Raw genomic sequence first — 11,478 nt, 5'->3', positions numbered from 1 at the left:
TTGAAATTTTTCCACGGCGGATTTACTTTATTTCAACTATTGATAGGACACAATCTCTCCGCCAGTTACAAAAAAACACCAAATTCAAAATTTTAATAAAACGACTTTATTCAAATTAAACTGATTACAGAAGCTTTTCTTTTTCCAAGTGTTTTCGTTCTTTAACTGAAACCTTTTTGGATTTCCTCTCAATGTGTTTCTGAAGTTTGTTGGTTTTCTTCAGTTGCTCATATTTGTCAATTAGAGATTCCAATTTTTTCACGGCTAAAAACAGCACCATTATTGCCGATCTTAAACACTTTAATACTTACATTTCTTTTTATAATGTATTTTATTCCCTTCTTTTCTTTGTGTTCTTACAACTGCTTTCTCTTCCTGTACTTGTTGTTTCAGGCGATCTTTTGCTTCTTCCTCGTGAATTTGGTTGTTCTATGAACAAAATATTGTAAAAACAATTATTAATACACGGAAGCCTTTACCAGTCTCTGCAAAACAAATTTCATCTTTTTCTTTTCTTCAGGGTCTGATGCTTTATTCAATTCCTTCTCCAACTTCTTCTTCTCATTTTTTCTAATGTCATTAACAAATTTATAATTCTTCTCAAATTCCTGTTTATCAAAAGTTCCACATATTGGTTCAAACCTTGGGTCTCTAGCGACTTGTTTTTTAGCGCTTGAAGAACGTGGTTCTCTAACTATTCTTTTAGAGCTCATTTCTCTAGGTCTGTTTTTATTAGCTCTTTTGAAAGATTTGGGTTTGCTAGATTTGTCCCCAAAAACTGTTTTCGTGTAAAGTTTCGTCCCCATTTCTTCTTTCAATTTCAGTAAGTCTTCAAAGCTCATTTGAGTCAGTCTCCCTTTAATCTTTTCCTAAAAAAGCAGTTTAGGCATTCATTGTTCGGAATGTTAAAAGTACCCTGTCATCATCATTCATTTCTTCCACTTCTTCATTTTCAGAACAGGAATCGTCTTCAATCTCACTCATTTCACTACTGTCACAAAAATTAAAAACAAACCCACAAACCGAAAAAAAACTAGTATAACAAAGTGAGGTTATCCAGCATGTCACAAAGTGTCAATAATTTGAGCAAAGCAGTGTCGGCGAAAAAAAAATTCGAGTAATGTCACGTTCAAAAACCTCTTAACCTTCGATTGCTTCATACTTTTTGTGGTTTAAATGACGCGACAGTGAATTTAATTCTACGATTTTAATGCAACGAATCATAATCACCCATTGTTTTTTACGTAACACTTTAATAAAATTAACCTTCAGGCGCCGCCACTGGAGCAACTTGACAGGCTTCAGGGATCACGACACTTTCTAAAAATGTTCTTGAATTGACCAATCAGAATTAAGAATATCGGTCATGTGATGCATGTTTTTCTATTCTGCGTACCGAACCCCGACGCACGTGTCAATTAGTCAAAATCGAAGTTATCGCTTCTGACATTGCACTTATTTTTGTCATTTTCGACTGTTAAGGTGAGCATAGAAAGACTGAATTTATGTTCATCGTGGTATTTTTTCAAGATTGTTGAAGTTATTCACAACATGGAGAAAATCCCAGAAAATCGGCACATTCTCCACAGTTCTATCTTCAACTCAACTCTAAGAGACTGGCATTGTTCAGACACTGGCCTCTCTTCTAAAAACTTGATGTATCCTCTTTTTATTGTAGAAAACGACGATGCTTATGAACCCATTGCGAGTATGCCAGGCGTCGCCCGCTACGGCGTCGACAAACTCAAAGACCATTTACAGCCCCTGGTATCTAAAGGCCTGACGTCCGTTTTACTTTTCGGCGTCGTGGACAAGCTCCCGAAGGACGACCACGGATCCCACGCTGACAGTGATAAAAATCCCGTGATCCGCGCTCTTCCAAAGCTCTTATCTTGGTTCCCATCTCTCACAATCGCTTGCGACGTCTGTCTCTGCCCCTACACCTCCCATGGACACTGCGGAATTCTTTTTTCCGACGGTACCATTAACAACCCCGCCAGCATTCAACGCATCGCTGAAATCGCAGTCGCGTACGCAAGAGCTGGAGCACACATCGTAGCCCCCTCAGACATGATGGATGGCCGCATCGCGAAAATCAAACAATGTCTAAGCGAACATAACTTGATCCATAAAACTGCAGTATTGTCTTACACTGCAAAGTTCGCGTCTGGGTTCTATGGACCGTTTAGAGATGCAGCGAAGTCCAAACCGGCGTTTGGGGACAGGAAATGTTACCAACTACCTCCAGGAAGTCGGGGGTTGGCGCTGAGAGCGGCCGCACGCGATGTGGCCGAAGGCGCCGATATGCTCATGGTCAAGCCTGTTTTGACCTATATGGACATTTTGAGGGAGATCAAACAGAAGTATCCAGAGCATCCCATCTTCGTGTATCAAGTCTCAGGAGAGTACTCTATGATCTATCATGCCGCGAAGGCGGGGGCTCTGGACTTTAAAACGGCTCTGAGTGAAATTTTGGTATCTTTGAGAAGAGCGGGTGCTGATGTGATTATCACGTATTTTACGCCGGTGATTTTGGAGTGGCTGGAGCTGAAGAGTAAAATTTAAGTCTAGTGAAGACATTGACAAATTCGTTGACAATTTATAGTTTATTGGTTGTTGAATAAATAGAGTAAGGGTATTTTAAAACCGAAATGATCCTGCAGTTTATGTAACCAACAATACATTACTTTTTTTTTGGTTAGTGATTTTAACAATTATTTTTGGTGACTTTGGGGCCGCCACTGTAGCAAACGCCATTTTAGTGAAAAGTGTGGCGAAAACGTCTTCAAAATAATACGATTTATTGCATTTTTACGTTATTTGCAGTAATAATTGACTCGAATTCGGATAGAAGGTTGAAAAGACTCTTAAGGGAGTTTGGTGTTGTGTTTTTTGCGAGAAATGTGTTTAAAAGTGAGTGGCCGTAAAATACGCGTCGGCATCGTTGTGCTCCACTAAATTTCGCTTCGTTAAGTGTCTAATTGGATTCAAACCGACTCGCAATTAAACCAGTCAACTTTTAACCACAATCATTGATCCTCACGCGATGGAATCACCCCCAAAACCCTCCGGTCGGAACGCGGCCTTCGAGGACCTCTCCAACGTGGAGTTTGAAACCAGTGGAGATGTCGAAGTCATCGAACAATTCAAGCATATGCACCTTAAAGAAGAGCTTCTCCGTGGGATCTTCGCATATGGTAAATTCAGTGAAAAGTAGGTCACTTTTTGAGGTTATGTTTACGAGGTCACTTTTCCCTCCAGGCTTTGAAAAACCTTCAGCTATTCAACAGAGAGCAATTAAGCCCATTATCAAAGGACGAGATGTCATCGCCCAGGCCCAATCTGGTACAGGAAAAACCGCCACTTTTTCCATTGCGATTTTACAGTCTCTTGACTTGCAAATGCGGGAAACCCAAGTTCTGTGTCTTTCTCCAACTAGAGAGTTGGCTGTACAGATCCAGAAGGTTATTCTGGCTTTGGGGGATTTCATAAACGTGCAGTGTCACGCTTGTATTGGTGGGACTAACCTAGGGGAAGATATCAGAAAGTTGGATTATGGTCAGCATGTAGTGAGTGGTACCCCTGGACGTGTCTATGGTAACATCTGAATAACATTATTAGGACTTTTATTTACATCAAGTTTGCAGACATGATTCGCCGGCGCGCTTTGCGTACCCGCTCTGTAAAAATGTTGGTACTGGATGAAGCTGATGAGATGTTGAATAAAGGATTTAAAGAGCAAATCTATGACGTTTATCGATTTTTACCACCATCCACTCAAGTGGTGCTGATTTCTGCGACTTTGCCTCACGAGATTCTGGAAATCACGTCCAAATTTATGACGGACCCCATCCGTATTTTGGTTAAACGGTACGAAATTCATATAACTTCCCACACATTTCATTATAACTCTTTCTTACAGTGATGAACTGACCCTAGAAGGCATTAAACAGTTCTTCGTCGCCGTGGAACGCGAAGAATGGAAATTTGACACCCTCTGCGACTTGTACGATACTTTGACCATCACCCAAGCCGTTATTTTCTGCAATACCAAACGCAAGGTGGACTGGTTGACTGAAAAAATGCGCGAAAACAACTTCACCGTGAGCTCCATGCACGGAGACATGCCGCAGAAGGAACGTGACAACATCATGAAGGAGTTCAGATCCGGACAAACTCGAGTTTTGATTACCACAGATGTTTGGGCTAGAGGTATAGATGTGCAACAAGTTAGTCTTGTTATAAACTACGACTTGCCCAATAATCGTGAATTGTATATTCATCGTATTGGTCGATCTGGTCGGTTTGGGCGTAAGGGTGTGGCTATCAATTTTGTGAAATCTGATGATATAAGGATTTTGAGGGATATTGAACAGTACTATTCCACGCAAATCGACGAAATGCCTATGAATGTGGCTGATTTGATTTAAATTTTATGTATTTATGATAAAGGTATTCCTGTAATGTAAGAGAAATAAAGTTCTTTTGTAGGTCGAGTATCTACTCAATTCAGAAATAAATTTTTATTACACCTTAACTTTTCCAACTTACGTTACACCTATTCACAAAGAAGAATGATATAAAATGACAGAACAAACTTACGTTAAAACTTGAATTCCTTGTATTTCTTAGTTTGTTTGGTGTCTTGCTGTTGCCGCTTCCGCTTATTCTGCAAAAAAACAACTTGCAATCAAAACTCACTTTTTACGAGCTCACCTTTTGTTTCGCCACGTGCTCGGCCAACATATCGCTAAGATCCTCTTTCTGCAACTGTGACTGATTTTCCCTCATTTGTTGCTCATATCTGACGGCCATAGCATCGCTGTCCATATCAAGTTCTGAAGGATCCAACGCCAGCTCCACCATTCCTTCTCTATCACTTTTACGAGTTGCCACCGGCGCCGCCCCCACTGCCGACATGTCATAAACATGACTACTTCCCATCATTGTGCTACCAATCCTGTCGTTTCTCTTTTCTGGGATGATATGATATAAAGTCGGGGCTTCCGTCCTACAAAAAACGGTTATTTTCACCACTTTGTATATTTTTCTTACTGTTCCATCTCGCTTTCGATTTTCTTCTTCCTCAACTCTATCGCTTCCGGCGTCTCCATTCCTGTGGGAACGCTAGTCAACCCACTGGGCGTGACCAAACCTTCATGAGGCGTAACCAAGCCAGATTCATCCACTGCGTTTTGATTGCCCTCATCTTCTTCCTCCTCCTCTTCGCTTTCTTCTTCGGATTCTGATTCAAGTTCGCCCCATAGTGTGCGATCAACAGAAGGATCTTCCCCGATGTCCTGCACAATTTCATGGTTATTGTGAACGTTGGCAACACTTACTTACATCAATGTTGGTGACATTGGTCCCGAAAACGTCACCATAAAGTGGTTTTCCGTTTTCGTCAACGGGAGGTTTGCCCCACCCACCGGCGTGGTATCCGAACGCACAACCATCTGGGATTGGTGCGTTCAAACCGGGAATCTTCAGATTGGGGTAGCTTGGAGGTGGTCCATAACGCTGCATTGCGATTAGCCATGGAGGCGGGACTTTATTAGCGTTTGGACCAACCGGCATTCCCAAAGCTGTGCGGAGCTCTTCTGATAAGTCACCGGGCTTCTTCTCTTTCAGGCGGGTTTCAAATTCTTTGCCTTCGTAGTAGAGGTCGCCGTGGATCGTCATTTTTGGCTTCGTTTGCCATCTAAAGTACAAAAATAAAGAAACTAAATTGTGAAAATGAGATGAGTCTTACTTGAAGAAGGCGTCGTGTAATTTCTGGTAATCGATATCGATTTTCCCCAATTTCGGTCGGGCCTTTTCCCTCATCTTCGCCTTTAGAGTTTTAGATTCGTCTTTGTCTTGTAACGACGCTCGCATTTCCATTATTCCGGTTCTTTTGATAAAGTCCGGGAGGTTGAAAGGAGGCTTCTCAATACCGCGTTTTCCTTGTAGATATTTTCGTTTGAAACACCAGTGGCGGGGCACCTGGACAGTGTTCCTGTGGGCTTTCAGTTGGACTAGCAATTTAGGATCTCTAGCTGTGACGTCGTGCATTTCGACAACATCTGGACGACTCACGAGTTGTTTTAGTTCTGCGACACTCAACCGAGTAAGTTTTTTAAGCTTTCTTTTGGACAGTTTCGATTTGTCGTCAATTTTTTTCTGCAAAAGAATAGGAAGGTCAAATAATACAGTACTGCCAACCTTACATCCTCTGCATCCTCCATCTCCTCCTGGAAATGGTCACCCAAGTTATTCATGACTGATTTGCTGGCCAATGATGTGGGGGTGGCCAAAACTGGGGGCGGAATATCCTGTTTCTGATCGGTAATTTTGAAATATTCAAATATGCTATAATATTGTCGGTACTGTGGCGCCAGCTCGAGTAAGCTTATGTTTTCCTGGACATACCTATAAGAAAAGTGAGTAAAAAAATAATTTTTTCACCTAAAAACACATACTCTACTTCCACATCAGTGTCGTCGAGCGGTTCAATTTTACCATTCTTCGCTTCATTGGCCCGATTCTTTTTGTTCTTCTTTCTCTTCTTCTTCTTCTTGTTTTTACTAATTTTGCTGTTGTCTTTATTTTGGTTCTCGTCCTCATTCTCAGCGCCCGGTTCCTACAATTTAAAGTTAGTTTTATTAAAAACAAAAAAAAATCTTACAATGTTCTCATCTTTCTCCCATAAAACGTCCTTGGAAGAGTCCTGCGCCTCTTGGTCCTCAATATCTTCCAACTCCAACGCACGTTGGTTTTTGAGAGCCAAAACTTCTTCCAAAACTTGGGGCAAAATGACTTCAGTTGGCGTCTCTGCAATTTGATCAGGAGGGTCCACTTTCAGTGATAAAAGAGAAGGGAGTTGTTTTTCATGCCCTGCAAGTGCCCACTCATAAATACATTAAAGACAGGAACGACTTACCTGCGGGACCAAACATACCTTCGGGGGCCCCCTCGTGTATAGGGATTTGCTCTGGGTTCATTTTCGGTGAAACAATTCTAACCTAAAAACACGTAGTGAAACGTTATTGTGTTTTACGGCGGTTTTGGGTTAATAAGTCTTACCTAATCTAAGCAAAAAAAAGTAAATTTGAGGGTTTTAGCACCTTACCTAGTATAATATATGAGTAAAGGAGTGTGCTAGTTTTTATTTTTACGGGCATAAGACGCTTTCGGCTGTCAAAATTACAAATGTCTATTGATCTAGGGTTTTTTGTTTTCTAAGTCAGTGAACGGAATCATCAACCAATCTAAGAACCAATCAGAGCGAGCGTCACAAAAAACAAATTTGATTGAGAGAGTTGTAACGGAATTTCTTCTAATTTTATTTGGAGACGATATAATGCGTTTTTCGTAAAAAGAACTCTCTTTTTCTTTATTATGAACACCAGTGTACGCTCAGTGTGTGTTGTCTTATATTAACCGCATCAGTTTAGAAGGTAACCACAACGCACTTCTTGTTACTTATTTTTACACCGTTGTTAGAATTTCAGCCCGAAAATGTCCCTCAGACCAACCCGAAGGACGAGAAGGAGCAGCGTGCACGACAGCCCCAGTTTCTTCTCTTCTGTATCATGTCAAAGTGATGTCCCAACTCAGAGCAATAAGAAAGTGGGGAGTGCCAGAAAAATCAGAAGAACTCAAGAGATGGTTTTCTTAGATCTTACATGCGAAGAGAATGTTACTTCTACTCCATTACGAACGAAAAAAGGGAATCCGAGAAAATCTGTGAAGTCAAATGAGCCAGAACTGCCCACAGTGGAAGAAAGTGCAATAAATGAAACTACTGGAAGAAGAAAAATTGTCAAAGCCAAAAGATTTCTAAAAAAGAAAGATCAAGTGGAACAGCCGTGCACTGATGAAGACAGAGAGAATATTGAGTCTTCTGTTAAGAAGGCAAAAGGAAAGAATAAAAATATAAATGATCTAGTTCTGTCAGAGGACTGTCTTAAGTCTGGAACAAAACTTGAGCAGAAGACTTCCTTTGCTGTTGAAGCCGTACAGTCTGTGGAAGATGCTCAAAATACACCACCTTTCTCATTTAACAACAGTTCTAAGATTAAGAATTCTGGTAAAAGACTGGAAAAAAGAAGACAAGAAGAAAGGGAGGATAAAAATGAGTCTTCTGTTGACAAGACAGTTCCAACTCCTAAAGAAGAGGAAGAAGTTATCAGACAGCCAAGTCTTGCAAAACATTCAGAGTCTAGAACAAAATTTGATATGGAATCTTCTAATATCGGTAATGAGCGAAAAACATCCTCTTCTGCTGAAGATTCTCAAGACAGATCTATGAATGATGGACAAAATACACCAGCGGAAGAAACCGATGATGGTCTCATATTTTCATTTAACAACATCTCTAAGACTAAGAATTCTGGTAAAAGATTGAAAAAAAGACGACAAGAAGAAAGGGAGGATAAAAATGAGTCTTCTGTTGACAAGACAGTTCCAACGCCTAAAGAAGAGGAAGAAGTTGTCAGACAGCCAAGTCTTGCAAAACATTCAAAGTCTAGAACAAAATTTGATATGGAATCTTCTAATATCGGTAATGAGCGAAAAACATTCTCTTCTGCTGAAGACTCTCAAGACAGATCTATGGATGATGATCTAATCAATGGACAAAATGCACCAGTAGAAGAAGAAACCGATGATGGTCTCATATTTTCATTTAACAACAGCTCTAAGATTAAGAATTCTAATAAAAGCAGACAAGACAGGCAGTCCTTTGTTAGCAAGACAGTTCCAACTCCTTCAAAAGAAGAGAAACGTTCAAAATATTCTAAGTCTGCGATTAAATTTGATGTGGAATCTTTTAATACTGGTAATGAGGAAAATGCATCCTTTGCTGTTGAAGACAGATCTGTGGGGGACGTTTTAACCATCAGTGCACAAATTATCCCATTGCATGATACCACTGATGGTATGATGTTTTCATTTAATGATAATTCCCAGACTAAGAATTCTAATAAAAAATTAAAAAGAAGCAGACAAGAAAGAAATGAAGATATAAATGCTAATAAGACAGTTGCAACCCCTTCAAAAGGAGAGAAAGAAATAAGAGAATATCGCAAGTCTGGTCACATTTTTGACATGAAAACTTCCAATATTGGAAATGAACAGGAGCTATCATTTTTTTACTTACAAGATCGATCTGTGGGTGAAGTTTTAACCATCAACGCACAAAATACATCACCAGAAGGTATCCTAGAGGGTGTGATGTCTTCATTTAACAACTCCAAGATTCGTAGTTCTAAGAAAAGAAGTACGAGAAATAAGCTCACAGTTGAAGAGAAAAGAGAGTCTTCCACTGTTCAGAATTCACAAAGTTTTGATGATTTTTCTGTCAATACAACTCCAAGACCCTCAAAAACAGAAGTAAGTCTTGTTGAAGAGGATACATCTTTCAGTGCAGATCGATCCGTGGTTGACCTCTTAACCGTCGAAACCATAGAAATTCAGTCATCAGAATTGGCAACTGAAGATTCGCTTTCTTCTATAAATCAAGAAAACACCCCAAACGTTGCCATCAAGAACAAATCGAGCGATTTCTTGACAATTACAACGCTCCCTAGCCCTATATCACCTTCAGAAAGAAGCATTGAAGACGTCTCCACCTCAAGAAGTCATCTGAATTTCAAATCTTCGCAAGAAAACCTTTTTCCATCAACGAGTGGTACAACAAAACGAAGAACTTATGAACTCGAAGACAGCGTCATCGATGTTTCCTCTTTAAAATCGCTTTCTGAGAGGGACTATAAAAGAATGAGCTCTGTTTCGAGCAATGAATACCAAACTCCTGAAGCACCAACATTCTCCAAAATAACAACTCGGCGACGGTGGAACAAAAGTAACAATTTCTCGCCTGTCGTGAACAGTAGCAGCCCCGCTTGGTTGAAACACGACAAGACTCCAGAATGTATCCTCATAACTGATAGCGCGGAAGCCAAGAAGTCCAAGAAGTTCGTTTCTAAAGTAAAAATGCCGAATTTCGCCGCGATCCACCAAAAGGCTTTGGACAAGATCGAAAATCTGTCGGAGTACAGAGACCGGAAGGAACTGCGGGCTAAAATGTTGCTCGCAGGGTTGAAACCACAAACCGGGCAGAAGTCAACTCAAAAAACTCCAAAACCGAGCACTGGAAAAGAATCAAGAAAACAACTGAGATTCGCTCCGGGAATTTCCGAAAGGGTGAAGTCACCGACGTTCATTCCACTTCCCTCGACGCCGAAGCCGCGGACGGTGCTGCCCCCGACGCCGAAAGCAAATGTGGTGCAGCCCCCAACGCCGAAGGCATACGTGGTGCAGCCCCCAAGGCTGAAATTGAACGTGGCACCGTCATTTATCCCGCCACTGCGTCCGTTCTTGTTCCAGTTCGATAATAAGGAAAATCAGAACCGACGCATACCTGTATTGAAGAGACAAAGAGAATCCCCGCGGAATCTGAAGCCTTTTGCCAAGAACAATGCTTTTACTTTCAAAGGAAAGAATCCCAATGCGCCCCACATGAAGGAGATCAAGTCTCTTACTACTAAGAGTAAGACGACTGATGTTGATGCCAAGGAAGTACGGCGCTGCGCCATCAAAGGGGTCAGATCAAACAGGAGATTTGAGCTGTTGATGAATATGCGCAAGGGAAAATAAGTTTGTACTATTTTATTATATAACGTTTTTGTATTATTTTATTGATATCTAAGAAAAAATGTACTAATAATTTTACCTTAACTTGATTGTAGATTCGTCAAAATACTTATTAAATTTTTTCCATTGATACCGGCTTTTCGGGTCCTTTTTACTGTTTTCAGGGTTCAAATTTGGCATCAGTCCTAAAATAGTAACATTTTTAAAAACTATTAACTAGAGCACTTTTACTTACCAGATTTTTGGGCCATTGTTACCAAAGAAGACATGCGTTTTTGCTGCTTTTTACACAACCCTGTGACTCTCCTGGGTAACATGCAGCCATTGGAGCGCACAAACTGACTCAAAATTAACACATCAGTGTGTTTTATATCCACACCAGAGGAGCAAATGGGGCAAACGGTGCAATTGTCGTGGGGTACAAGGTAGGGGACCCTGTCAGACGCGACAATGTTACCACTGATGGTCAAAGTGTTCCCAGACTGCACTTCTTCAACTGTTGGAAAATTCGTTAAACTAAGAATCTACAAGAATTGGGCTTACTTTGTTTTAACCTCAATTGGGAAGAGACGAATAACGAGCGGGTGTTGGCCAAGTTTGAGGTCTGACAGCGTGTTAGCGAAGTCACGGCTCGAATTAAAGACATTTTGGTGAAAAATTTAACGAACACTTTTAATAATACGGTTTTATTAATGTTTTGTAAAATTCGAAAACCTAACCTTAAAAACTTCTGACAAGAAATCTTTCCCAGTTTCCACTAGACTTAATTTCAACTAGTCTAGTAGAAATTGTAAAGAACTAGAAATGTCACCAACTTCACCAACCGAAGTTCCTAGAAAA

At 40.5% G+C, this 11,478-nt stretch overlaps 6 protein-coding genes across 9 annotated transcripts; 3 read left to right on the top strand and 3 right to left on the bottom strand.

Annotated features, from left to right (window-relative positions):
- Positions 1–83: 83 nt before the first annotated feature.
- LOC148181671 (ribosomal RNA processing protein 36 homolog) lies at positions 84–1,262 on the bottom strand. Its single transcript, XM_088050097.1, has 4 exons — positions 916–1,262; positions 480–869; positions 312–429; positions 84–264 (listed from the first exon to the last, which is right to left on the bottom strand). Exons 1-4 carry the CDS (start codon positions 982–984, stop codon positions 125–127), a joined length of 717 nt encoding a protein of 238 aa, XP_087906223.1. The 5' UTR covers positions 985–1,262; the 3' UTR covers positions 84–124.
- A 105-nt stretch (positions 1,263–1,367) lies between these two features.
- Positions 1,368–2,638, top strand: Pbgs (Porphobilinogen synthase). The gene is made up of 2 exons (XM_088050091.1): positions 1,368–1,482; positions 1,531–2,638. Exon 2 carries the CDS (start codon positions 1,552–1,554, stop codon positions 2,563–2,565), a length of 1,014 nt encoding a protein of 337 aa, XP_087906217.1. The 5' UTR covers positions 1,368–1,482; positions 1,531–1,551; the 3' UTR covers positions 2,566–2,638.
- A 90-nt stretch (positions 2,639–2,728) lies between these two features.
- LOC148181669 (eukaryotic initiation factor 4A-III) lies at positions 2,729–4,520 on the top strand. Its single transcript, XM_088050090.1, has 4 exons — positions 2,729–3,197; positions 3,262–3,597; positions 3,648–3,870; positions 3,923–4,520. Exons 1-4 carry the CDS (start codon positions 3,047–3,049, stop codon positions 4,428–4,430), a joined length of 1,218 nt encoding a protein of 405 aa, XP_087906216.1. The 5' UTR covers positions 2,729–3,046; the 3' UTR covers positions 4,431–4,520.
- Sf3b2 (splicing factor 3b subunit 2) lies at positions 4,509–7,216 on the bottom strand. 4 transcript variants are annotated; one of them, XM_088050082.1, is made up of 10 exons: positions 7,066–7,216; positions 6,923–7,004; positions 6,668–6,876; positions 6,462–6,622; positions 6,210–6,411; positions 5,753–6,162; positions 5,347–5,701; positions 5,056–5,300; positions 4,717–5,011; positions 4,509–4,669 (listed from the first exon to the last, which is right to left on the bottom strand). In XM_088050082.1, the coding sequence occupies exons 2-10, from the start codon at positions 6,981–6,983 to the stop codon at positions 4,604–4,606; spliced, it is 2,004 nt and encodes a 667-aa protein (XP_087906208.1). In that variant the 5' UTR covers positions 6,984–7,004; positions 7,066–7,216; the 3' UTR covers positions 4,509–4,603. The 4 variants fall into 4 exon arrangements, with proteins under 4 accessions (XP_087906208.1, XP_087906210.1, XP_087906207.1 ...); XM_088050084.1 differs by having other exon boundaries at positions 6,941–7,004; XM_088050081.1 differs by having other exon boundaries at positions 7,112–7,216.
- A 27-nt stretch (positions 7,217–7,243) lies between these two features.
- On the top strand, positions 7,244–10,768 carry LOC148181667 (uncharacterized). Its single transcript, XM_088050217.1, has 2 exons — positions 7,244–7,439; positions 7,486–10,768. The coding sequence occupies exon 2, from the start codon at positions 7,501–7,503 to the stop codon at positions 10,639–10,641; it is 3,141 nt and encodes a 1,046-aa protein (XP_087906343.1). The 5' UTR covers positions 7,244–7,439; positions 7,486–7,500; the 3' UTR covers positions 10,642–10,768.
- On the bottom strand, positions 10,639–11,406 carry mRpS18A (mitochondrial ribosomal protein S18A). The gene is made up of 3 exons (XM_088050098.1): positions 11,182–11,406; positions 10,874–11,134; positions 10,639–10,823 (listed from the first exon to the last, which is right to left on the bottom strand). The coding sequence occupies exons 1-3, from the start codon at positions 11,282–11,284 to the stop codon at positions 10,714–10,716; spliced, it is 474 nt and encodes a 157-aa protein (XP_087906224.1). The 5' UTR covers positions 11,285–11,406; the 3' UTR covers positions 10,639–10,713.
- Between the last annotated feature and the right edge of the window lie 72 nt (positions 11,407–11,478).

This window comes from Gnatocerus cornutus, chromosome 1 (assembly GCF_029298725.1).
Source record: "Gnatocerus cornutus isolate USDA-ARS CGAHR chromosome 1, icGnaCorn1.1, whole genome shotgun sequence".
Classification (NCBI taxonomy): Eukaryota; Metazoa; Arthropoda; class Insecta; order Coleoptera; family Tenebrionidae; genus Gnatocerus; species Gnatocerus cornutus.
The sequence above is the reverse complement of the archived record's forward strand: the minus strand, read 5'-3'. Positions and strand labels throughout refer to the sequence as shown.